Genomic DNA, 27164 nt, shown 5'->3' with positions numbered 1-27164 from the left:
ATGAAAAATACTTCAAGGGAGTTCTCTGGTGGCCTAGTGGTAAGTATTCTGGGCTTTCACTGCTGTGGCCCGGAATCAATCCCTGGTTGGGGAACTGAGATCCAACAAGCTGCGTGGAGCGGCCAAAAAAAAGAAAAAAAAGTTCAATGGCTCAAATAAAAAGCACGCTAGCAGGAATGAACAGCAGAGGAAGAGATACAGAGAATGCATACATAAGTGGTCTGGAAGATAGAATAATGGAAATCACAGAATCAGGAAAGCAGACAGAAAAACTATTTTTTTAAATGAAAGGAATGTACAATATCTCTAGGATAACGTTGTGTTCCAATATTCGAATTATAGGGGTTCCAGAAGGAAAAGAGAGGGAGCATGGGAACAAAAATATTTTTCAAGACATTATGGCTGAAAACTTCCTTTACCTGAAGAAGGAAACTGGTATTCAGGTACAGGAAGTATTGATACACAGGATCCCAAACAAGATGAACCCAAACAGACCCACACCAAGACATATCATAAGAAAATGGCAAAAGCTGAAGACAGAGTTCTCAATGCATCAAGAGAAAAAGAGTCATAAACTAGGGAATCCCAATAAATTAGGGAATCCCAATAAACTAGGGAATCCCAATAATGCTATCAGCTGTTTTCTCTGCAGACACTTTGCAGGCCAGAAGGGAATGGCAGGATATATTCAAAGTGCTGGAAGGGAGAAAGCTGCAACCTAGGATACTCTACCCAGCAAGATTATCATTTAGAAGAGGAGAGATAAAGAACTTCCCAGATCAGCAAAACCCAAAAGAATTAATCAATACTAATCCTACCATAATAGAAATGTTGAAGAGTGTTCTCTAAATGGAAAATAAGTAATAATCTTCAGGAAAGGGAAAATCCCACTAGGGAAGGCAAATATATAGTAAAGAATGAAGGTCGTTTAAATAAGCTGGTAAGTAGATTTTTTTAAAATGTAGACGGAAGTAGAACTACACACAACAGGATAAGCACAAAGATGTAAAATATGACATCAAAAACACAACTACAGTAATTATTATTTTTTTTTGGGTGGGGGGGCCTGTAACATGACTTGTGGGATCTCAGTTCCCTGAACAGGGATGGAACCCTGCCACGGCAATGAAAGCGCTGAATCCTAACCACTAGGCGAGCAGGGATCTCTCCAGAAATCAACTACAATAAGAAAAACGGGAAAAGAACAAATATGTGGAGTCTAAATAACATGCTACTAAAAAACTAATGGGTCAGTGAAGAAATCAAATGGGAAAGCAGAAAATATCTTAAGACAAATGTAAACTGAAGCACAACACTCCAAAATTTATGGGATGAAGCAAAAGCAATTCTAGGAGGGAAGTCTATAGCAATGCAGGCCTCAAGGAACAAGAGACATCTCAAATAAATAGCCTAACCTACTACCTATGAGAATTAGAAAAAGAAGAACGACAAAGGTTTCCTTCCCCCTTAAGAAGATTGGAGCCCCTAAACTACTACCTATGAGAATTAGAAAAAGAACAACAAACCTTCCCCGCTCCCTTAAGAAAATAGGAGCCCCTTTCCCGCCCTAGAGGTTTTTTTATTACAGTGTTTCCGTGGTGCAGCTTGGCTTTTTCTCGGCGATTCAGGTGCGGGGTGACCTTCCCTGAGTACTTGGCACTACATTACCCAGAAGACTTTGCGCTAAGGCAGCGACGTTCATCCAATGAAAATCCAGGAAGGGGGCATTTCCGGGAGGGCGAACCTCCGGGAGAAGAACTTCCGGCGTCCTCGTGGCGCCCATTTTGATCGTGGAGCTAGTCGGAAGGTCGGAGTGTGCGGTGATGGGAGCGAGGTGACGGGCCAAGAAGACGCAGGAGGAGGCTTTGTACACACTGCAAAGGGACGGCCTGACTGTTGGCGACACCGCCGCCTGCGGGGTGCATCGGTACAAAGTCCGACCGGATCCCTCGACTGTCGCCACTCCTCTCCTCCCAGGAGCTCCGATGGCGGCGACTGCGCTGACGGACCCGGCTCAGGTAAATGCTGCGGGCTCCGGGTTCTCCCCTGCCCGTTTCCCCACCCGAATACGAAACCCCTGATTGAGAGGCGTCTGGTCCAGGACAGTGAGGCCTGCAGGGGTGGTGTCCCTATTTCTGACCACCGTTGTAATGTGGTCTGAGTGAGGCTTGGAGATAAAACTGAAGCAGGATATTCGGGAACCCGGAGTCCATCTTGTTTCTACGAGGAACGCAGTTTGAGGCCAGGCTGCACCTGGAGTGGTAGATGAGTGGTTGTGTTTCTCTTCTTAGGGCCCTGGGAGCGGTGGAGAGTTTTGAATAAAGGAAGGGCACAACCCGAGCTAGGCTTTTAAAAATAATCCAAAGTGTTCAGCGGAAAGCAGAATGTAGGGGAGTGATGAGGACACTGAGGCAGAGGGAAGTTGTGGCTTTTTTCAGGGTCACAACTGGTAGGTGGGAGCGCTGAGGATGGAGGCAGAGAGGAGAGGTTAGCAAGTCAGCCCGAGCTTACCTGGCTCCGGTACTGGGCACAGGTCCAGGGAAGGTGTGAGCCCCTGAAGCGCTGCCTAGGTCACTTTCCTCCATCGCCTGCCTTTTCCCACAGATTCCATGGACTTGGAGAAGCACTTTGGGCAAGTGGAGGTTGTCCCAGTCCCTCGCTTGTTCTCACCCCCCACGCACACATTCTCTGTGTTTGAGGTGTCTTAGGGCTCTTCACCTGCCATTCTCCCAGCACTTTGGTTTGGGGACCCTGGAGAACCCCATGCTTGGTTTCCTGAGTGCAGGCCAGCTTTTGTGGAGGGGGTTCTAGTTTCCCACCCCTGATGGAAGGAGGTGTGGAAGGTTACTCCTGGAACCGGTACCAGGATGTGGCAGTGTTTTTTTAATGTTGTTTTTTTGGCCCCACCACACGGCATGCGGGATCCTTAGTTCTCCCACCAGGGATTGAACCTGTGCCCCCTGAAGTGGAAACTCGTAGCCTTAACCACTGGACCACGAGGGAAGTCCCTGTTGGCAGTGTTTTCAGGTGAGGCTGAGGTTGTTTAGGTAAGTGCAGGTCTCCTTTTTTCTGATGGAAATAAACAGGGAAGAACTGGAGTTAGACTTGAAATGACTGCCTGTGTGTTCTGGAGGTATTGGGAGGTTCAGATCAGAGGAGGGAGGTTTTCTCCCCCAGGTCTCAAGTGGCTCCATCTCATTGGGCAGTAGGGGAAATGTGTGGGAATGTGGATTGTGGGTTTTCAGGAATGAGACCGTTCATGGTTATATTTGTCCCTGTTATACCAGGGCAGTGTGACCTTTGAGGATGTGGCCGTGTACTTCTCCTGCGAGGAATGGTGTCTGCTTGATGAGGTTCAGATACACCTGTACCTTGATGTCATGCTGGAGAACTTTGCCCTTGTCTGCATGCTGGGTAAGGCCCTCACACCCACCCCTATCCTCTGAGCTAGGCTCTGCCTTTCTCCTTTTCCCCAAGGGTAGTTCTGTCCTTCTCACATCTGGACCATGGGCACTGCTTTCTTGTTAAAGTTAAGCGCTGCGGTTACAATGGCTAGGCAGAGTGCATCCCTACTCCTTAGTGCCATGAAGCTTGTAGCCCCAAAGTCTTGCAGGTGACCATTCGGGTTCAGCAGTGTTGCAGTCCGCTTTAGAGATCCCTCCTTGCTTGCCCTCTCTTGGGCCAAGTGAGGGTATGGATCCATACTACCTAAAGTTTGCTCCATTTCTGCACCCAACATTATTTATTTATCTATCTATCTATCTGTCTGTCTGTCTGTCTATCTATTTATTTATTTATGGCTACATTGGGTCTTCATTGCGTGTGGGCTTTCTCTAGTTGAGCCGAGTGAGAGCTACTCTTCTTTGTGGTGTGTGGGCTTCTCATTGCAGTGGCTTCTCTTGTGGAGCACAGGATCTACGCATGTGAGCTTCAGCAGTTGTGGTGTGCAGGCTCTATAGCGCAGGATCAGTAGTTGCGGTGCTTGGGCTTAGTTGCTCTGCGGCATGTGGGATCTTCCCGGCGCAGGGATCGAACCCATGTCCCCTGCGTTAGCAGGCAGGTTCTTAACCACTGCACCACAGGGAAGTCCTTAAAATATTAAATAAGGAACTACAGTATGATCCAGCAATTCCAGCTCTGTGTGTTTATCCAAAGGGTGTGAAATCATATCAAAAAGATATCTGGGGACTTCCCTGGTGGCGCAGTGGTTAAGAACCCACCTGCCAATGCAGGGGACACAGGTTCGAGCCCTGGTCTGGGAAGATCCCACATGCCGTGGAGCAACTAAGCCCGTGTGTCACAACTACTGAGCCTGCACTGTAGAGCCCATACTCTGCAACAAGAGAAGCCACTGCAATGAGAAGCCCATGCACCACAACGAAGAGTATCCCCTGCTCGCCACAGCTAGAGAAGGCCCGTGTGCAGCAACGAAGACCCAAAGCAGCCAAAAATAAATAAATAAATTTATTAAATAAAAAAACAAGATATCTGTACCCCCTGTTTATTGCAGCATTATTTATACTATCCGAGACATGAAAAGAACCTAAGTGTCCATTGATGGATGAATGGGTAACATATGTGCTGTATATGGAACACTACTCAATATTGTTCAGCCATTAAAAAAGAAAGAAATCCTGCCATTTGTAATAACATGGATGGACCTTGAGGGCATTATGCTAAGTGAAATAAGTGTGACAGGGAAAGACAAATACAGTTGTTTGCCAGTTTCCAGAGAGGATTGATTTCAGGAGCCCCTGCATATACTGAACTCTGCAGATGATGAAGTTTCACAGTCAGCCCTGTGCTTCTGAAGTTTCGCATTTGTGGATCATTCACCTACAGATCATGTGGTGCTGTGTTTATTTAAGTAAACGTCACCATGTGTGAGTGGATCCATGCAGTTCTAACCCATGTTGTTCAAGAGTCAGTTGTGCTCCAGAATTACACATACATGTGGAATCTTTTCCTTTTGGCTGCAACGAGTCTTAGTTGCGGCACGTGGGATCTTCATCGAGGCATGCAGAATCTTTCGTTGGGATGCTTGGGCTCTTCGTTGGGGCGCAAACTTCTCTCCAGTTGTGGTGTGCAGGTTTTTCTCTTCTCTAGATGTGGTATGCAGGTTCCAGGGTTTGTGGGCTCTATATTTGTGGCACACAGTTTCCAGTTGAGGTGTGTGAGCTCAGTAGTTGTGGCGTGTGTGCTTAGTTTTCCCGCAGAATGTCAGATCTTAGTTTCCCGACCAGGGACTTGAACCTGCGTCGTCTGCATTGGAAGGTGCATTCTTTACCACCGGACAACTGGGGAAGTCTCTGGAATCTTTAAAGAAAAAAAAAAAACCACCCCCCCCCCCAAACTCAGAGACAAACAGAAATTAGTGGTTGCCAGAGTAGGGGATGGGTGAACAGGGTTAGATGAAATGGTGAATGGTGTCAGAAACTACAGACTTCTACTTGTAACGTGAATAAGTCCTGGGGATGTAATGCATAGCTTAGTGATTATAGTTAATTATACTGTATGGTGTATTTCAAATTTGCATAGAGAGTAAATCCTAAAAGTTCTCATCAGAAGAAAAAAATTGTATTGTGGTGTTAACTAAACTTATCGTAATCACTGCACAGTGTATACACATATCAAATTATGTTGTACAGCTTAAACAAATACAATGTTCCACATCAATTCTATGTCAGTGAAACTTTTAAAATTCCACAGTGCTCTTCTTTTCTCTGTGAAACCCAAATTTCTGATCTGTATTATTTTCCATCTCTCTAAAGAACTTTTTAAAAATGAATTCTCATGATTTTTGTGCACCTAAGAAAGTGTTTATTTCATCATCACTGTTGAAGAGTGAAGAGTAATTTTATTGCATCCTGAATTCTAGGCTCACGTTGGCCACCCCCCCACCCCATCCCTGCCAAACTTTAAACGTTTCACTCCTTTCTCTTGTTTGCATGATTTCTGAAAATTCAGATGTTATTCGTTTTGTTGCTTCCCCATGACTAAAGTGTTTATTCCTCTGATTTCTTTTGGGATTTTTTTTTTCTGTATTTGAATGTGATATGCTTACGTGTAGTTTTTTGTTTTTTTAAAAATAAATTTATTTATTTATTTATGGCTGTGTTGGGTCTTCGTTTCTGTGTGCGGGTTTTCTCTAGTTGCGGTGAGCGGGGGCTACTCTTCATCGTGCTGTGTGGGCTTCTCATTGTCGTGGCTTCTCTTGTTGTGGAGCACAGGCTGTAGGTTCGCAGGCTTCAGTAGTTGTGGCTTGCGGGCTCTAAAGTGCAGGCTCAGTAGTTGTGGCACACAGGCTTAGTTGCTCCGCAGCATGTGGGATCTTCCTGGACCAGGGCTCGAACCTGTGTCCCCTGCATTGGCAGGTGGATTCTTAATCACTGTGCCACCAGGCAAGCCCCAGATTAGGTGTAGTTTTTTGGCATTAAACCTGCTTGTTGTTCTCTGAGCTTCCTGGATCTGTGGGTTGGTGTCTGACATTAATTTGGTGGAAATTCTCCATCATTATTGCTTGAGATACTTTTTCTATTCCTTATTCTTTTTTTCCTTTTGGTGTTTCTATATATGTATGTTAAAGCATTTGCAGGTGTTATACAGTTTTTAGATACTTTTTTTTTTAGTCCTTTTTCTCTTTGTTGTTCAGTTTTAGAAGTTTCTACTACAAGAACCTCAAGCTGAGAGATTCTTTCCTGAGCTGTGTCCAGTTGTAATAAGCCCATCCTATTCATTCTTCATTCCTCTTCTGTTCTTTTTGATCTCTAGCATTTCCTTTTGGTTCTTTATTAGAATTTTCATCTCTGCATGCATTGCTTTTCTTGTCTTGTATGCTGTCTGCTTTATCCATTAGCAGGCATTAATTAGCGTATTAATCATAATTGTTTTACATTACCAATTTGATCTTTCCAACATCCCTGTGATCTCCCTCCCTCCCTCCCTCCTTTCTTTCTTCCCCCCCTCCCCTCCCCTCCCTTCCCTTCCCTTCCCAGCATGCAAGATCTTAGTTCCCTTACCAGGGATCGAAACAGTGCCCCCTACAGTGGAACTGTGGAGACTTAACCGCTGGATCCCTAGAGAAGTCCCTCCCTGTGATATCTGATTCTAGTTCTGAAGCTTCCTTTGCCTTTTCAAATTTTGATTTTTGGCCTTTTAGTTGGCCCTGTAATTTTTTTCTTTGTAACTGGCATGATGTATTCCCTAAAAGGAACCATTGTAGATAGGCCTTTATTGATGTGTTGGTAAGATGTGGAGAGCAGAAGCATGCATGTTGCTGTTAGCATTCATATTATATTTAATTTTCAATCTTTTAATGAGCCTGTGTGTCTGGATCCTGAACTTCACAACTTCTTCTCAATTTAATTTTCCCTCCCTTCGTTGGGACAGGATGGGTATTGGGGGCTGTAGTTGGGTATTTCCTCTTTCCCAGGTAAGTTAGGCTCTGATAAAATGACAGTAGGTTAGGCTCTGGTTAAGTAGTTTCTACTGAGGGCAGGCTTTGTTAAGAACAGAATGTTCTGGATATTTTGTTTTTCTAATCTTCATCATTTCTTTTTTCAGAAGGCTTTGTTTAGTTTGTTTGTTTTGTAGTTCCTCAAGTTGTAAAGGTAAGTTGTTGATTGATGATATTTCTTTGTTTATATGTAAGCATTTATAAATGTAAATTTTCTTCTTAGTACTGCTTTTGTGGCTTTCTATAAGTTTTAGTATGTTATATTATTGTTTTCTTTAGTCTCTTAAGTATTTTCTAGTTTCCTGTTTTTTTTTTTCATGGACCCATTGGTTGTTTCAAAGCATGTTTAATTTCCAGAAATTTGTGGATATTTAAGTTTTCCATATGTGATTGATCTCTATCTTCAGTCTGCTTCAGTCGGAGAGGACAGTTTGTATGATATTTATCTAATTTAAACTGTTGTTCCTGTCTATTGCTGAGAGCAGAGCATTGACGTGTCCCAATACTATAGTAGAACTGTTTCTCTTTTCAGTTCTGTAAGGTTTTGCTTCATATCTTTTTTTTTTTTAATTTATTTATTTACTTTTGGCTGTGTTGGGTCTTCATTCCTGTGCGAGGGCTTTCTCTAGTTGCGGCAAGCGGGGGCCACTCTTCATCGCGGTGCGCGGGCCTCTCACTATCGCAGCCTCTCCTGTTGTGGAGCACAGGCTCCAGATGCGCAGGCTCAGTAGTTGTGGCTCACGGACCCAGTTGCTCTGCGGCATGTGGGATCTTCCCAGACCAGGGCTCGAACCCGTGTCCCCTGCATTAGCAGGCAGATTCTCAACCACTGCGCCACCAGGGAAGCCCTGCTTCATATCTTTCGATTGTCTACAATGAGGTGTGTATATATACTTATTTTTATTTATTTATTTATTTATGTTTGGCTGCGTTGGGTCTTTTTTTTTTTTTCTTTCTTTTGCGGTACACAGGCCTCTCACTGTTGTGGCCTCTCCCGTTGCGGAGCACAGGCTCTGGACGTGCAGGCTCGGCGGCCATGGCTCACGGGCCCAGCTGCTCCACGGCATGTGGGATCTTCCTGGACCGGGGCATGAACCCACATCCCCTGCATTGGCAGGCAGACCCCCAACCACTGCGCCACCAGGGAAGCCCTTTTTAAAAATTTATTTATTTTATGTATTTATTTTTGGCTGCATTGGGTCGTCATTGCGGCATGCAGGCTTTTCATTGTGGTGGCTTCTCGTTGCAGAGCATGGGCTCTAGGCGTGTGGGCTTGAGTAGTTGTGGCACATGGGCTCAGTAGTTGTGACGCACGGGCTTAGTTGCTCCACGGCATGTGGGATCTTCCCAGACAAGGGATTGAACCTGTGTCCCCTACATTGGCAGGCAGATTCTCAACCACTGCACCACCAGGGAAGTCCCTAGACTTCTTTATTGTTTGATATGAATAATAGCCACCCCTGTATTCTGTTGGTTACTAGTTGCATGAAACATCTCTTTCTAACCTTTCATTTTCAATTTAATTGACTTTTGTCAACAGCATACAGTTGGATCATTATAAAAAATCTGTCTTTTGCTTTGAGAGTTTAATCCATTTACATTTAGAGCAATTACTGATAAGAGGTATTTTTGTCATTTTGCTCTTTGTTTTCTGTATGCCATAGCGCTCGTTGTTCCTTATTTTTTGTTATTTTCTCCTTTTGTATTCAGTTAAATTTGTTTAGTGATATGTTTTCTTTTTGTTTTGTTTTGTTTTTGGCGGTATGCGGGCCTCTCACTGTTGTGGCCTCTCCCGTCGCAGAGCACAGGCTCCGGACGCGCAGGCCCAGGGGCCATGGTTCACGGGCCCAGCTGCTCCACGGCATGTGGGATCTTCCCGGACCGGGGCTCGAACCCGTGTCCCCTGCATCGGCAGGCGGACTCTCAACCACTGCGCCACCAGGGAAGCCCTAGTGATATGTTTTCATCGTCTTTTCATTTCCTTTGTGTACATTCTATGATGATTTGTAGTTACCATGGGGGTTACATTTTATACCCTACACCTACCAGCATACTAATTTTAATTTACACCAGCTTACCATCGATAACATTACAAAACCATCTCTGCTTCTGTAATGCTCTATCCCCACCATTTTCTAGTATTGATTTTACAAAATTACACACTTGTATGCGTCGTGTTTAACCTGAGACGACGGTTTCTTTAAATGCATGATTCTCTGCAATCAGGTAGAAAAAGAAAAAGTGCTGTTATAAACTTACAATCACAGTAGCTTTTATAATTTTCTATGGATTTACCTTTATCAGAGATCATTATTTCTTCATATAACTTTGAATTATCGTTTAGTGTTTTTTTCATTTCAACCTGAAAGAATCCATTTAGCTTTTGCTGCAAGGCAAGTCTAGTGTTAAAGAACTTCTTTAGCTTTCGTTTACGTTGGAATATGTTAATTTTCCTTAGTTTTTGAAAGATGTTTCCCTGATGTAGGGTTATTGGTTGACACGTTGTTTTCCTTCAACAATTTAAATATATCAGCCCACTGCTTTCTGGCCAGATTTCTGATTAGAAATGTGCTGATAACCTTCTTGGGGATCCCTTGTCTGGAATGAGTCACTTCTCTCACTGATTTCAAGATTCTTTGTCTCTGCATTTCAACAGTTTTATTATAATGTGCTGCAGTATGGCTCTCACAGTCTATTCTGCTTGGAGTTTATTTAGATTTTTGGATGTTCCTATTCATATCAATCCATAAGTGTGCTATGTTTTTCTGTTCTGAATCCCTCTAGTGTTTTTAATTTTTTTTTCACTTCAGCATTTGTACTTTTCAGTTCCCAAATTTCCTTTTTTACAATACTTATACTTTCTATCTCTTTATTGTTATTCCTACTTTGTTCAGGCAACACTTTTTTTTCCTGTACACCTGTTTTTTTTTAGCAATTGTACTTTTCAGTTCCCAAATTTCCATTTTTATAATACTTATACTTTTTCTTTTTTTTGTAAAGTTATTTATTTATTTTTGACTGCATTGGGTCTTTGTTGCTGTGCGTGGGCTTCCTCTAGTTGTGGCGAGCAGGGGCTACTCTTCATTGCGGTGCATGGGCTTCTCGTTGCGGCAGCTTCTCTTGTTGCGGAGCACGGGCTCTAGGCACGCGGGCTTCAGTAGTTGTGGCATGTGGGCTCAGTAGTTGTGGCTCATGGGCTCTAGAGCGCAGGCTCAGTAGTTGTGGTGCACGGGCTTATTTGTTCTGTGGCATGTGGGATCTTCCCAGACCAGGGCTTGAACCCGTATCCCCTGCATTCGCAGGCGGATTCTTAACCTCTGCGTCACCAGGGAAGCCCTCTTTATTGTTATTCCCACTTTGTTCAGGCAACATTTTTTTTTCTGTACACCTGGGTTTTTTTTTTTTTTTTTTTTTTTTTTAGTTACTTGAACATCCTTTAGTAAGTTGTTTTTAAGTCTTTCTAGTTAGTTCGCCATCTATTTTTTGTGTACCTGTTTATAAGTTACAGTTGCGGTTGATTTGTTATTTTTCTTTGACTGCATCATACGTTCCTGTTTCTTTGTATGTCTTCTGAGTTTTTGTCATTGGAAACTGAGCATTTGTATCTTATAATATTGTAACTCTGGAGATCCTATATTCACTTTAACAAGGGTTTGCTGGTGGGGGCTTCTCTTTTTTTTTTGATGTTTTCAGGTGACTCTTTCCTGGATATCAACATGAGGTGTAAACTTAAGGCACACTTTTCACTGTGCCTTTCTTGGGGGTGCACTATGACTTTTAAAATTCCTCCATATAAGTGGCTGATTTTGAATGTCTTTAGTCCTTAAATATCTCACTCTCCAAAAGTGAAAAACCAGAAAAATGAAGAGCGGGAAAAGAGACACTGGCCCTTAAAATCAGGTGGGGAGACGGATTCATAACACCTTGTACTCCATCCATTGTTGGTCAGGTTGGGAGTGGATTCCTAACACCTTTTACTCCATCCAGTGTTTTTCAGGTAGGAAGATGGATTCCTAACCCATCCCCTGTTTTTCAGGTGGGGAGAAAAACACCTAACATTTTGTTTACATTTTGTTTCCTAGCATTTTGTACTCCATCCACTGTACATCCTTCTCTCTGGCTCCACTGACGTTTCTGTTTGTAGTATTTAAATCCCGTTCCTTTGTCTGTTGTTTGCTTAGTTCCTCTGGGTTTGTATTGGCCACTCACCCATCCTGACATTCCATTAGGCCTTGTGTCATTTGTGTCTTATGTAGTTGTTCAACTGGGGATGGAGAGTCCTTGGGGCTTCACGGGATGGAAATGACTCTGGTCTCAGCAAAAAGAGCTCACAGGTAGTCTGGCCAAGGTGAATGGCAGCTGGGGGATGGCTTGATATCAGGTCTGTGTTTTAAGTCATATCAGGAACATATCTTGTGTGATTAGTGTTTTAGCCCTATTGCCAGTGGCCCCAAATCACTTCTTTTGTCTTTTCTCCATTCTTGGTACTCTGCCAACTTGTCATTTCTACGACTACTCATTTTTATTCTGACTGTAGCCTGGGATTTATTCCCTTCCACCTCTCTAAGCCACTTCTCTTATGTAGTCTTCACATTGTTTTCTCTATAGTACTTTATGACATTGTGCAGGTATCGTTGAATGGCATTAGGCAGGTATACTTTAATGTTCCATGAATACCAGCTACTGTTTCAGTAAGATTTTCTGGTGCATGGGCATATACTTGTGCACAGTATCACAGATCAGCACCAGATGTGGTCCTAGTGAAAGCCATTGACAGAGGAGTGAACTGTAGAACATACCTTTCACCCTTGGGCCACATCCAGTCCTTGTGTCCTGTGCTTGGTGAGGCCTCCTCAATTCTGTGACCTTAAGTCCCAATAATGCAGAACAGCTGCATCCTCAATTTGACCCCAATTCCATTTACTGAACACAGTCCCGTGGATTGGTTCTTTCATGTGTCAGACATACAGTTGTGATGGTGTCACCCCCATCCAACAGCATCAACATGAATTTCACCATCACGTCTTTGTTTTCAGGTTCTTGGCATGGAGTCGATGAAGAGACACCTTCTGAAGAGAACATATGTGTGGAGGGAGTATCACAGATTAGGACCCCCAGGGAAGGTTCATCTGAGAAGGCCCAGCCCTGTAAGATGTGCGTCCCAGTCTTGAGAGACATTTTGCACTTGGCTGAAGAGCGGGGAACAAATATGGGCCAGAAAGCATACACATGTGGGGCATGTGGGAAACAGTTCTATTTCACTGTAAACCTTCAACAACACCGGAAGCAGCACATTAGAGAGAAACCCTTCCGATGTGATGTGAGGAGACTTGCATTTTTGAAGAGCTTTACAGTCTACGCATCAGGGAATCTCTCTGTTTACAGTGAAATTGGGAAGAAATTAGCAGCCAACATGGGACTTCAGCAACAGGCCACTAATATCAGGAAGGAACGGAACAACAGTCACGAGTGTGAAGCTGTTTTTCACAGTGGAACAATTCATCGGAGCTGGGGAGAAGGCAGGAAAGCCTCCAGCCACACAGATATGTGTGAGAGAGTCGTCACTAGTGAAGCGTTTTGTGAGTGCAGCAAATATGGGAAAGCATGCACCCAAAGTTGTAATCTTATGCAACACCAGAGAGTTCACGCTGGAGAAAAGCCTTATGAATGCAGTGAATGCGGAAAATCCTTTAGCCGAAGCCACCACCTCAGTGTGCATAGGAAGATCCACACCGGAGAAAAGCCTTATGCATGCAAGAAATGTGCTAAATCTTTTCTCCAAAGGTCCAGCTTCATTCAACATCAGAGAGTTCACACTGGAGAAAAGCATTATGAATGCAGTGAATGTGGAAAATCTTTTAGCAAAAAGTCCAATTTCCTTCAACATAAGAGAGTTCATAGTGGAGAAAGGCCTTATGAGTGCAGTGAATGTGGGAAATCCTTTATCCATAGATGTCAACTTTTTATGCACCAGAGAGTTCACACAGGGGAAAGGCCTTATGAGTGCAGCGAATGTGGGAAATCCTTTATTCATAGATGTCAACTTCTTATACACCAGAGAGTTCACACAGGAGAAAGGCCTTATGAGTGCAGTGAATGTGGGAAATCTTTTACAGTTAGGTCTGTCCTGCAAAATCATCAGAGAATTCATACTGGAGAAAGGCCTTATGAGTGCAGCCAATGTGAGAAATCCTTTATCCATAGATGTCAACTTCTTATACACCAGAGAGTTCACACAGGAGAAAGACCTTATGAGTGCAGTGAATGTGGGAAATCTTTTACAGCTAGGTCTGCCCTCCAAAATCATCAGAGAATTCATACTGGAGAAAGGCCTTATGAGTGCAGCCAATGTGGGAAATCCTTTATCCATAGATGTCAACTTCTTATACACCAGAGAGTTCACACAGGAGAAAGACCTTATGAGTGCAGCCAATGTGGGAAATCTTTTACAGCTAGGTCTGGCCTCCAAAATCATCAGAGAATTCATACTGGAGAAAGACCTTATGAATGCAGCCAATGTGGGAAATCCTTTATTCATAGATGTCAACTTCTTATACACCAGAGAGTTCACACAGGAGAAAGGCCTTATGAGTGCAATGAATGCGGGAAATCATTTACAGCTAGGTCTGCCCTCCAAAATCATCAGAGAGTTCACACAGGAGAGAGGCCTTATGAGTGCAGTGAATGTGGGAAATCCTTTATTCATAGATGTCACCTTCTTATACACCAGAGAGTTCACACGGGAGAAAGGCCTTATGAGTGCAGTGAATGTGGGAAATCCTTTATTCATAGATGTCAACTTCTTATACACCAGAGAGTTCACACAGGAGAAAGGCCTTATGAGTGTAATCAATGTGGGAAATCTTTTACCGCTAGGTCTGGCCTCCAGAATCATCAGAGAATTCATACTGGAGAAAGGCCTTATGAGTGCAGCCAATGTGGGAAATCCTTTATCCATAGATGTCAACTTCTTATACACCAGAGAGTTCACACAGGAGAAAGGCCTTATGTGTGCAGTGAATGTGGGAAATCTTTTATTCATAGATGTCAACTTCTTATACACCAGAGAGTTCACACAGGAGAAAGGCCTTATGTGTGTAGTGAATGTGGGAAGTCCTTTATTCATAGATGTCAACTTCTTATACACCAGAGAGTTCACACAGGAGAAAGGCCTTATGAGTGCAGCCAATGTGGGAAATCGTTTACTGCTAGGTCTGGCCTCCGAAATCATCAGAGAGTTCATACTGGAGAAAGACCTTATGAGTGCAGTGAATGTGGGAAATTGTTTATTGTTATTTCTGGCCTTATTAAACATCAGAGAGTTCACACAGGAGAAAGGCCTTATGAGTGTAATGAATGTGGGAAATCTTTTACTGCGAGAGCTGGCCTCCAAAATCATCAGAGAATTCACACGGGAGAAAGGCCTTATGAGTGTAAGGAATGTGGGAAATCTTTTACTGCAAGATCTGGCCTCCAAAATCATCAGAGAGTTCACACAGGAGAAAGGCCTTATGAGTGTAAGGAATGTAGGAAGTCTTTTACTTCTAGGTCTGGCCTCCGAAATCATCAGAGTGTTCATACTGGAGAAAGGCCTTATGAGTGCAGTGAATGTGGAAAATCTTTTAGCCAAAGACAAATCCTCAGTACCCATAGGAAAATCCATACTGGAGAAAGGCCTCATGAGTGCAAAGAATGTGGTAAATCTTTTATCCAAAAGTGCAGCTTAATTCATCATCAGAGAGTCCACCGTGGAGAAAATACCCTATGAATGCAGCCAATAAGGACGCCACTGGTGTTTGGAGGAGTTTGACATGGTAACAGAATGGGGGGAACAGGTGTAGTCATCATGCAACAGATGGACCATTTCTAGAGAGGAAACTCAGGGTGAGAGAAGGGGTGTCATCTGCTTGTGAATTTTTAGCAATGGACAGGGATTTAGGATACAGTGCTAGGTTGACTGGTTCAGGCCATGAGGAGTCTGGTCGCAGCGCTCCTCTTTCACTCCCTACCCTGTTTTGGGGACTCAAAGAACACTTTGTCCATTCGGACACCCTCTTATCACCCCCACACAGACACAAAGAGGCCTGCTCAGGACACCCCCTCCTCCCCACATGTGACTTGACAGGACTGTCGTTTCACTGGGAACAGATATTGATGGCTTTCCTATGAAGGATCCGATTTATGTACCCGCTAATGATCTGGTCCTGCTAACTCCATGCCACAGGTTTGCAGTGGATGTTTGGCAGCCAAATTCGAGGAACAGACTCAGCCTTGGGATGTGGATGTGACCCACTCCCAGGACAGAGAAAACTAATCAATATAGAACACCACATTAACAGAAGGAAGGATGAAAAATAACATGAGCATCTCAGTAGACACAAGAAGCATTTGACAAAATTCAGTATCCATTCATGATGAAAACCCATCCAGGTGGGTATAGAGGGAACATATCTCAATAGAGGTCATTTATGACAAAACCACAGCAAACATCATACTGGTGGAAAGCCGAAAGGCTTTCCCCTAAATTCAGGAAGAAGAGGATGCCTACTCCCACCACTTCCATTTCACATAGTATTGGAAGTCCTAGCCCCAGCAATCAGACAAGGAAAAGCATCCAAATTGGAAGGTAAGAGGTAAAACAGTATTTTCAGATAACATGATACTTTATATAGAAAACCCTAGTGTCCACCTCAAAACTCTGAGAACTAATTAACGAATTCAGCAAAGCTATAGGATATAGTACAAATATACAGACATCTGTTGCATTTATGTACACTAATAATGAACCATCAGAAAAAGTAAAAAAAAAAATTGCTTCAGTTTGCATCAGAAAGAATAAAATACCTAGTAGCAAATTAACTGAGGGCTTGAAAGACATATATTCAGAAAACTATAAAACAATGAAGAAGATTGGAGATAAAGAAATGGAAAGATATCTTGTGCTCTTGCATTGGAAGAAGTAAGATTGTTAGAATGACAATACTACGCAAAGCAATCGTGAAACGGACAAGACATAATGGAGTTAGAAAAACTATCCGAAGTGAGGCAAAGGAAGAACACACGTTTGTTGTCATGTGTTCAGTGTCTCAAGAAATATAGCAGCAATCTTGTAAGGCATATTCTAGTAAGTGGGATATATTCATGTCCAAGACATAAAAAGGATTCAGTCCTTATGGAAGCAATATTATAGTTGATGGAAACTGCACCTAGGTAATTAGATTTCATGCAATATTAGAATGAGATGCTCCTATGAAAAGGGACAAAAAGAGCAAGTTACAGTTGAGGAAAAACGGGGGTTTGGGATGGGTTGAAAGAGTAAATAGAGTATCCAGAGTAGGACTTTAGTGAAGGTGGACAGTTGTGGAAATACTGTGTTAAGGAAGGACAGCGTGTTCCTCTTTTCCAATTGTTATATGTTCATTTTCTTTATTAGAGAGGACTTCTGGCATATTAGGGAATACCAGTGTAATGCAGAGAACTGCCATCCTACTGATCTCAAGCATCCTATTTATGTCCTTTAGTCTTTTCAGTCCAGAACCATATAAAGTTGCACAAATTACATTTATTTCTCATCTCCCTTTAATGTCCATTCTGACACAATCTCTCTGATTTCCTTCAAGTTGTTTTCCCTTGGTATTTTTTATACAATACATGACGATTATTTTGTAAAATTTCCCTCACTTGGTATACAGTAAGGTATTCTTATAAATAGATTCAGATTATGTGGTTTATTGTTTTTATTGTTGCTGTTTTGCTCCCGTCCAAGATAATACAAAAGTGCTGCCTTGTCTTTTTCAGTGTACCAAATCAGGAAACATGATGTGTGTTTTCCCAGTATTGGCAGTGTTTCCTTTGATCACTTCTTTATGGTGATATCCTTTGGATTTTGTTCCTACTACACTGGGAGGCTGAAGAAGGGGTGTAGCAAGACGGTGTGATCATCTATTTGTTTCTAAATGTCTCTGGCTTCTGTGTGGAGAGTGAACTTAGGAGGGAAGAACTGCTGTAGGAGAGAGGACAGACGCCTTTGTGTAGTTGGGAGCCCTTTGATGATGGACCAGCCCAGGATGGTGGCATTGGAGATGGTGAGGACAGGATGACCTGGGACACATTAGGAGGCAGAGTTGGCAGGACGTGTGCATAATTGAGATGATGGGGTGAGTCCCAGAGAATGATTTTTTTTCCCTTCAGTCCTCAAGAGCGAGTCGTTGCAGTTGTGGGCCTGAGGCTTAGCTTGTTCTGTTAGATTTCTGGATCAGCTGTCAGCTATGTTGAGTAACTGCAGCCAGAGTTTCCGATGCCTGGGACATAAAATAGGCAGGACTGCTCCCTGACAGTTATTTGGGTAGATGAGTTTTATGTGGCCTTGCTTTCCTTGGGCCTGCCAGGGTTAGATGAGTCTGGATAGGAAGACTTGTGTGGTGGTGGTGTGTATCTGTAGCATCTGTAGCTGTATGTGTTTGAGCCTGCCAGGGAACATTAGTTATTCTTTGAATAGAAATTCAAAACTTGCCCTCAAACTTCACTTGATGAAAATTAAATCCCTTGCTAAGGAAGTTTAGGGCCATCCAAAAGTACTGACAGCTACTTTGAATGTTTATTTCAAGCCATTTAATGTAATTGTTGATATATTTGGGTGGAAATATATCCTTTTATTTTGTGGATTTCTTCCCCTGCCCCTTGTTCTTTATCTTGGCTTAAAAAATTTTTTTAACCCTCTATTTATTAGTTATTTGTAATTCAATTTTCTTTACTTCTAGCTTTGAAAATATATACCTTTATTCTATTTATTGTTTAAGCGCCAAATCACTTATTTAACACATTAGAGCACAGAGTTATAAATACATTTTTTTCTTTGTTCTGCATATTACAAGGGGTTTAAAACATCAATTTTTCCCATAGGAATATATGTTTTTCAAGATATGCATAGGGATTCTGTCATTCTAAATCTGTAAGGAAATATTACTCATGCTTTACACAATTAGTGACATGTATGTCAATCAACACATGCATTTCTCTCTTCAGTTATCATTCCTTTTGTCATCACTGATCTTTCAACTGGAATTACAATCCATTGTTCATTGTCCTTGAATAGAACTTTTAATGTTGATTTTTCCGGGTTAATTGTGCATTAATTTTCTCATTTCAAATCGTTTTGTTTCATCCATTCTTGAAGGACATATTTGCTGTATATAGAAATCTTGGTTGGCAGTTTTCTCTAAAGCAGTGGGGGGGAGGTCATACTGACCTTTCTCCTTCTGTGGTTTTCTTAATCTTTTTGAGCTTAAGATATTCTGTATGCCAAGGTGCGCTATTTTGATGTACTTTACTCTGAACCTGTCAAGATCAAAAGGAAATAGGGAATGACTCCGCTCCCCTGCCCTACCTCCTTAGTAGCACAGCAGGTCCCCCTATGGGTTTATTCTTACAGGAGATGCAGAACCACAACCAGTTCCCTGGTAAGGGGCTCCTAACCTTCTGCCCTCTAGTCCAAGTGATTTTCATCTGTCCCATTCTGTAATTGTTGATTGTTGGTCTCCAGCAGCTATTACCTTCATGGATTTCGCCACATCTGGGGGCTGCTTTTCCAGACACCCTGACTTGGGAAGACGCTGGGGGTTCCTGGGTTACTGAGTTCATGCCAGTTCTTGCTGGGGTTTCTCAGAAGGAGTCAGGCCCAGGTGTGCAGGGTGGAGGGTCCTATGGGCGCCCCACAAGGGCTGGTTCGCTTGTGTCTCTTCTTGCTCCCGTGTCCTAGAGGGAACCTGTTGAGGCCTTTTCCTTTGCGGACCCATGTGCACCAAGTCCAGGGGCACCACGTGTGATCTGAGGTAAGCTATCAGAGGAGTCAGTGATAAAGGAAGAGAGCTAGGTGGTCTCCAGGGTGGGGGATAGGGGAACCACAGACTCCCAGAGGAGGGCAGCGTGGCCTGGGGACACGGGGGAATCCTTAGGATGGTGGCACCACACAAAGGTGGGCCATACGAAAGACCCCTGGGCTGGGATTCCTCCCTGGTCCCACAGGCTGTGTCCCCCATGCTCCCTCAGGCTTGGCCCAAGATACGAAATCCAGAATGTTTGCCCAAAGGCTGAGTCCTTTTTTTTTCACTGCCATGGCCCGGCTCCCTCACAGAAGTACACCCCTGAGTGGCAGTGACCAATCCCCCTCCTCCTGTCTGAATCCTCCTTCAGGGCCCAGAGGCCACGTGCGCTTTGATGAGGAAGAAATAAAAGCTTTGTGGCCCTGGGTCCACGCTCGAGGGTCTTGGTCCACTCCGGGATGCCCCTGCCCTAAGGCGTCCCAATGTGGGGTTTCAGGCTTGGAGCCATCACTTCCACACTCCCGCCTGGACAGCCTTAAGACAGTCTCCCAGGACAGGAAGCATCCTTGACACTGGCCTCAAGACACCCCCCCCCCCAATCCTCGCTCAGTCAGCCACAGGAACTGATCTTTGTCCTGAGGCTGGGGAGGTAGAAATGCGGCCTGACCAGCAGAGATGGACCCCTGGGCATCTGCATACAGTTTCTGTGCCTTGAAGGAGGGACCCTGCAGCGAATGAGGGGCCTTTGGTTGCTCAGAGCCAGACTCTGGTGTATACAGACGAGACAATAATGCAGGCCCTGAAGGAAGGGGGCCGTTTGTAAGTAGACAAGTGGTCTTCCTAAGGAGCTGTCAGGTGCAAGATGTATTGCTAAATGAGTGACAGAGACGTCAATGTTTTAATGGATATTGGATCTAAGTCATCCAAAGCAAGGTCCTGGAGAGACACCCCATCTTGGTAGGCAGGCAGCAGGCAGGATGTTTCAGCAGTTTTAGCTTCTGAGAAGGAGGGAATTGACATCGTGCTGGCTCATTGGTTATCAAGGAAAGCAGCAGAGAGCATGCTCCTCACATCCCCTCTGATAACACTAAGTGGAGAGTTTCTGATCTAAAGATTAATAACTAGCTGAGGCCTGGGCACGTACCCAGGTGTTTGCTGATTAGGGTTTATGTTTAAGACGGAAGGTCAGCCATGTGAGTAGGGTGCAGGTGAATCAGACTGCTGGACCAGGGGATGTACAGAGCAAGAGGACAGCCGTGGTGGGTGGCCTGATCATCCATCTCTTGCTGAGCTGTGCACAGTCATTGACTATGCAGACAGGAGAGCCATTTCTGACGTGACCAGAACCTCTTGTCCAGCTGCTTCAGGGCTGCCCAATATCTCCTTTCCATATTCCTGGTCAGGGTCCTGTCTTACTTTTCTCTTGTCCCTTGCCAAAGCTTACAAGATGACTAACGCTTCAGACCGCATGCGTTTCAAGAGCAATAGGATAATGTTTATTTGCTTCCTGTTACCAGTGGATGTCAACTTGGGTTGGCTTCGTGGAGTCTGAGATAACATCCAAACACTTCAGCAATCAGTAGCATTACAGAGCCTTAAATGCTCAACACTCACCGGAAAGTTTCCCCGCCCCCGTAAGAAGAATGGAGCCCCCTACCCCCCACCCCGCGCCCGACTCCCGCCCTAGAAGTCGTTTCCCAGCGTTCCTCGGGGGCTGCTTGGCTGTTTTCAAAGTGATTCAGGTGTGGGGCCCTGTGCTTCCTGAGGCCTTTGCACTACATTACCCAGGATAACTTGCGTTAAGGCAGCAACGTTGATCCAATGAAAATCCTGAAAGGGTGCATTTCCGGGAGGGCAAACCTCCGGGAGAGGGCCGTCTTCGTGGCGGACATTTTGATTGCTGTGGCGTCTGAGGAGCTCGTCAGAAAGTCGAGGTGTGTGATGTTGGGGGTCAGTTGACGGGGCAAGAAGGCACAGAAGGAGGTCTTGTGCGCACTGCACAGGGGCGGGTCTCGGGGCCAGGGAGACCGCGGTCTGCGTGGGGTATCCATGCCGAGTCAGACCTGGTCACTGGGCTGTGGCCCCTCCGCTTGGGGACTCGGTGGCGGCGGCCGTGCTGAGGGACCCGGCTAAGGTAAACGCTGCGTGCTCCGGGTTCACCCCTGCACGTTTCCCCACCCAAATACGAACGGCCGGCGTGAGAGGCGCCTGTTTACGTCTGGTCCAAGACAGTGAGGCCTTCAGGTGTCGTGTCCCTATTTCTGACCACCAGTGTAATGTGGTCTGGGTGAGCCTTGTAGACGCAACTAAAGGAGGAACATTCGGAACCTGGAGTCCATCCTGTTTCTGGGAGGAACAAAGTTTGAGGCCAGGCTGCACCTGGAGTGGTAGATGAGAGTTGTACCTTTCTCTTTGGGCCCTGGGAGCGGTGGAGAGTTGGTTTTATATAAATGAATGAATGAATGAATTTATTCATTCGTTTACTCATTCGTTTATTTATTTATTAATTGATTGATTGCTGCGTTGGGTCTTCGTTGCTGCGCGGAGGCCTTCTCTAGTTGCGGCGACCCAGGGCTACTCTTCCTTGCGGTGCGCGGGCTTCTCATTGCGGTGGCTTCTCTTGTTGAGGAGCCACGGGCTCTAGGCACGTGGGCTTCAGTAGTTGTGGCTCCCAGGCTCTAGAGCGCAGGCTCAGTAGTTGTGGCGCACGGGCTTAGTTGCTCCGCGGCACGTGGGATCTTCCCGGACCAGGGATTGAAGTGTGTCCCCTGCATTGGCAGGCGATTGGTGGTCCCCTGCACCACCAGGGAAGTCCCTGTGGAGAGTTTTGAGCACAGGAAGGACATGATTTGAGTTACGGTTTTAAAAATACTCCAAAGCCTGCTCAATGGAAGAACATAGTGTGGGGGGTGATGAGGTCAGTGAGGCAGAGGGAAGTTGGGGCTTTTCCAAGGTGCCAACTGGTAAGCGGTAGCACTGGGGGCTCGGGCACAGAGGAGACGTGTGCTAGTCAGCCTGAGGTTACCTCGTTCTGGTACCGCCAGGGGGCCAGGGAAGGCCTGTGCCCCTGGAGCACAGCCCTGGTCACGTTTCCTCCATCGCCTGCCTTTTCCCACAGATTCCAAGGGCCAGAGAAGCACCTTCGTTAAATGGAGGTTGTCCCAGCCCCTCACATGTTGTGACCCCACGCACACATTCTCTGTATTTGAGAAGGGTCTTGGGGTTCTTCACTAGTCATTTTCCCAGCCCTTCGGTTTGGGAACCCTGGAAAACCCCATGTTCAGGGTCCTGAGTGGAGGCCAGTTTCTATGGAGGGGGTCCCGTTCCCCACCTCAAATGGAAGGAGTTGTGTAAGGTTACTCCTGGATTCGACACCAGTTGTGGAAGTGCGTCAAGCTGAGGCTGAGTTGGTTTCGGTAAGTGCAGGTCTCCTTTTTTTTTTTTCTAGTGGAAATAACACAGAAGAGCAGGATTTCTACTTTAAATGTCGGCCTGTGTATTCTGGAAGCAATGGGAGCTTCAGATTAGAGGAGGGAGGTTTCCCTCCCAAGGTCTCAGCAGTCTCCCATCTGGTCGGGCAGTAGGGGAAATGTGTGGGAAGATGCATTGTGGGTTTTCGGGAGTGAGACTGTTCATGGTTTTATTTGTCCTTGTTTACCAGGGCAGTGTGACCTTTGAGGATGTGGCCGTGTACTTCTCCTGGGAGGGATGATGTCTGCTTAATGAGGTTCAGATCCACCTGTACCTTGCTGTCATACTGGAGAACTTTGCCCTTGTCAGCATGCTGGGCAAGGCCCTCACACCCACCTCCATCCTCTGACCTAGGCTCTGCGTTTCTTTTCTTACCCAGAGACAGCTCTGTTTCTCACATCGGGACCCTGGGCACACTTATTAAATTCCTTGGTTGTGTGCTGTGGTTACTACAGCTAGGTTAGTGCCTCCCTGCTCCTTAGTGCCTGGACTCCTGTAGCCCCAAAGTCTTGCAGGTGATGCTTCAGGGTCAGTACTGTTGCAATCAGCCGGGTAGCTCTCTCCTTGCTTGCCCTCTCCGACCAGGCGAATGTCAAAATCCACGGTACCGAAGTTTTGCTTCATTCCTGAACCTGACATTTATTTGTGCCTGACTGTACAACAGTCACTGACTCGGTCACTACTGAAACAGACCATGAACCTTTTCCCAAGTTTCCAGTTTCTCTGCATTCACATCAGTATGTGTTATTTTGTTTTTTTTCATAATAGCCGTCCTAATGGATGTGAACTTGCGTATCTTTTTCATTTCGATTGCATTTCCATAATGGTGTGCTTATTGGTGTGTTTATTGGTATATCTTTAGAATAATTCAGGTCCTTTTTCCTTTTTTTTTTTTTTTTTTTTTTTTTTTTGCGGTACGCGGGTCTCTCTTCCGTTGCGGAGCATAGGCTCCGGATGCGCAGGCTCAGCAGCCATGGCTCACGGGCCTAGCCGCTCTGCGTCATGTGGGATCTTCCAGGACTGGGGCACGAACCCGCGTCCCCTGCATCGGCAGGCGGACTCTCAACCACTGCGCCACCAGGGAAGCCCCCTTTTTCCACTTTTTAATCAAGTTGGTTCTTTGGCGGTTGTTGAGTTCAAGGCATTATCCATGTATTCTGGATATTAATCCCTTGTTGTATACCTGATTCGGAAATATTTTCTCTCATTCTGTGGTTGCTTTTTTACTGTGTTCATAGTGTCCTTTGATGTACAAAAGTTTGTCTCTTTTTTCGCTTCCGCCCCACCCCCAGCTTTATTGAGGTATAATTGACGCATAATGTTGTGTAACTTAAAGGTATCCAACCAAAGTTGTTCATTTTTTTTTTGTTTGTTTGTTTTGTTTTGTTTTGTTTTTTGCTGTACGCGGGCCTCTCACTGCTGTGGCCTCTCCCGTTGCGGAGCACAGGCTCCGGACACACAGGCTCCGCGGCCATGGCTCGCGGGCCCAGCCGCTCCACGGCATGTGGGATCTTCCGGGATCGGGGCACGAACCCGTGTCCCCTGCATCGGCAGGCAGACTCTCAACCACTGCGCCACCAGGGAAGCCCCTGTTCATTTTTATTAGGTGCAGTTTTTGTAGTTTTTCTTTTGTTGCTTGTGCCTTTGTTGTCATAGTCAGGGAATCATAACTGAATCGAACATTTTGAAGCTTCCCCTTTGCTTTTTCTAAGAATTTTATAGTTTTAGCTCTTATATTTAGGCTTTTGATATATATATATATATATTTAAAATTTATTATTTATTCATTTGGTTGCACTCTTATTTATGGCAGCTGGGCTCTTTACTTGTGGCTTGAGGACTCTTTAGTTGCAGCTCACAAACTTAGTTGTGGCACGCATGTGGGATCTAGTTCCTCGACCAGGGATTGAACCCGGGCCCCCTGCATTGGGAGTGCGGAGTGTTAACCACTGCACCACCAGAGAAGTCCCAAGGCTTTTGATATATTTTGAGTGAAATTTTATACGTGGTGTTAGGTGAGTTCCCAACTTCATTCTTGTGTATGCGGGTATCCAGTTTTCCCAGCACCAATTATTGAACAGGCTGCCCTTATTGAATAGTAACGGTCCTTTGGCCAAAAGGACCATGTTGATCATAAAGATGAGGGTTTACTTTTAGACTGCTCCCTGTTCTATTCCATTGCTGTGTATGTCTGTCTGTATGCTAGTAGCATAGGATTTTGCTTACTGTAGCTTTGTAGTAACGTTTGAAATCAGGTGGTGTGAGTCCTTCAACTTTGTTCTTTTTCATAATTGCTTTGGCTACATGGAATCCCTTGAGAGTCCATTTGAATTTTTGGAAGAGTTTTTCTATTTTTTGAATATGTCATTGGGAATTTAGTAGGTATTGTATGGACTCAGGAATCCCCCAAGCAAGTATTAAAATTGATGCGTCTATACTGACACATTATTATCACTCAAAATCTGAAGTTTACATTAGGGTTGACTCTTGGTATTGTACATTCTGTGGGCTTTGATAAATGTTTAATGATTCGCATTCCCCATTATAGAGTGGTTTCAATAGTTTTCAGTGTTTCAATCCTTTGTGCTCCACCTGTTCATCCTTTCTTCCCTTGTACTCCTTGGTAAGCACTGATTTTTTTTTTTTTTTTTTTTTTTTTACTGTCTGTATGTTTTCGCTTTTCTAGAGTGTCATATAATTAGAGTCATACATTATGCAGCCTTTTCATCTTGGTTTCCTTCACTTAATAACATGCATTTAAGTTTTCTGTTTTTCTTTTCTTTTTAACCCCCTGCCACGTGCCTTACAGGATTTTAGTTCCAGAACCCGGGCCATGGCAGTGAAAGTGCCGAGTGCTAACCGCTGGACCGTGAAGGAACTCCCTTGCATGTCTTTTCATGACTTGATAGCTCATTCCATTTCAGCTCTAAATAATGTTCCCGGTATCTTGATTTATCTTGATTGTCCATTTATCTGCTGAAGGAATTCTTGACTACTTATAAGTTTTGGCAGTTATGAATACAGCTACTGTGAATATCTGTGTGAAGGTTTTTGTGTGGATGTGTTTTCAACTCCTTTTTTATAATACGAAGGAGTATAATTTCTGTATGATGTGTAAGAGTTTAGTTTTGTAGAATACTGCCAAACTCTCTTTCAAAGTGGGCTGTACCGTTAAGCATTTCAGTGGGCAATGAATGAAATTCCTGTTCCTCCACACCCTTAGCAGCATTTGTGTCAGTGTTTGGATTTGGGCCATTCTTTTTTTTTTTAAATAAATTTATTTCATTTATTTTATTTTTGGCTGCATTGGGCCTTTGTTGCTTTACGCAGGATTTCTCTGGTTGTGGCGAGTGGGGGCTACTCTTCGTTGCAGTGCATGGGCTTCTCATTGTGGTGGCTTCTCTTGTTGCGGTGCACAGGCTCTAGGCACGCGGGCCTCAGTAGTTGTGGCACATGGGCCCAGTAGTTGTGGCTCACGGGCTTAGTTGCTCCGAGGCATGTGGGATCTTCCCAGACCAGGGCTCGAACCCATTTCCCCTGCATTGGCAGGCGGATTCTTAACCACTGCGTCACCAGGGAAGCCCAACTTGGACCATTCTTATAGGTATGTAATGGTATCTCTTGAGTTTAATTTGCATTTCTTTGCCTCTTTGTATATGCTGAATTGTCATACGTACATTTTCTTTTAATGAGGCTTGTCTATTAAGGTGTTCGGCTCATTCTGTATTTGAGTTTTTGTTTACTTGCTGAGTTTTAAGTTTTTTTGTATTTAACATTTACGTATATGATCCATTTTGAGATAATTTTTTTGTGAAGGGTGTAAGGTTTGTGTTTAGATTTTTTTTTTTTTTGGTATATGATGTTCAGTTGTTCCAGTACTGTTTATTAAAAAGACTTCCTTTTTCTCCATTGTATTTCCTTTGCTCATCTGTTAAAGTATATTTAACAGATGAGTATATTTAAAATATTTGAGTATATTTCTATGGGTATATTTCTGGATTCTTGGTACTGTTCATTGATTAGTTTTTCTATCCCTTCAACAATAGCAAACAGGCTTAATTACTGTAGATACGAAGTCTGGAAGTTGAGTAGTGTCAGTCTGCAAGCTTTGTTCTTCTGCAGTATCCTGTTGGCTATATTGGGACTTTTGCCTCTCTATATGAACTTTAGGATTTGTGTATTTATATCCACAAGATAACTCGCTGGGATTTTGATTTTGATTGCATTGAATCTATAGATGAGTTTCGGAAGAACTGACATCTTGAGAATAGTGAGTCTTCCTATTTTAGAATGTCAAATATTTTTCCATTTATTTAGTCCTTTGAATTTGTTCATCAGAGTTTTATATTTCCCTCACGTAGATCTCGTACATGTCTTGGTAGAGTTATAACTAAATATTTCTTTCCTTTCTCTCT

At 44.2% G+C, this 27164-nt stretch overlaps 2 protein-coding genes across 3 annotated transcripts in view; both read left to right on the top strand.

Annotated features, from left to right (window-relative positions):
* The window catches only part of LOC309794612 (uncharacterized protein), a 312987-nt gene that overhangs the window by 79168 nt on the left and 206655 nt on the right, over positions 1 to 27164 (top strand). The window lies entirely within an intron of this gene.
* On the top strand, positions 1805 to 18120 carry LOC309794605 (uncharacterized protein). 2 transcript variants are annotated; one of them, XM_082606299.1, is made up of 3 exons: positions 1805 to 2018; positions 3288 to 3414; positions 12493 to 18120. In XM_082606299.1, exons 1-3 carry the CDS (start codon positions 1986 to 1988, stop codon positions 15222 to 15224), a joined length of 2892 nt encoding a protein of 963 aa, XP_082462425.1. In that variant the 5' UTR covers positions 1805 to 1985; the 3' UTR covers positions 15225 to 18120. The 2 variants fall into 2 exon arrangements, with proteins under 2 accessions (XP_082462425.1, XP_082462426.1); XM_082606300.1 differs by lacking the exon at positions 1805 to 2018 and adding an exon at positions 2947 to 3027.

The sequence above is a fragment of the Mesoplodon mirus genome (genome assembly GCF_964341445.2).
Source record: "Mesoplodon mirus genome assembly, chromosome: 19".
Taxonomy (NCBI): Eukaryota; Metazoa; Chordata; class Mammalia; order Artiodactyla; family Ziphiidae; genus Mesoplodon; species Mesoplodon mirus.
Note: the sequence above shows the minus strand (reverse complement) of the source record. Positions and strands in the feature narration are given on the sequence as shown.

Bases quoted from the DNA above. Each gene is read 5' to 3' on its own strand.
- LOC309794605 (XM_082606299.1), top strand. From the start codon at position 1,986: ATGGCGGCGACTGCGCTGACGGACCCGGCTCAG. The intron at 2,019-3,287 runs GTAAATGCTGCG...CTGTTATACCAG, and splicing joins CGCTGACGGACCCGGCTCAG to GGCAGTGTGACCTTTGAGGA. The intron at 3,415-12,492 runs GTAAGGCCCTCA...CTTTGTTTTCAG, and splicing joins TGCCCTTGTCTGCATGCTGG to GTTCTTGGCATGGAGTCGAT.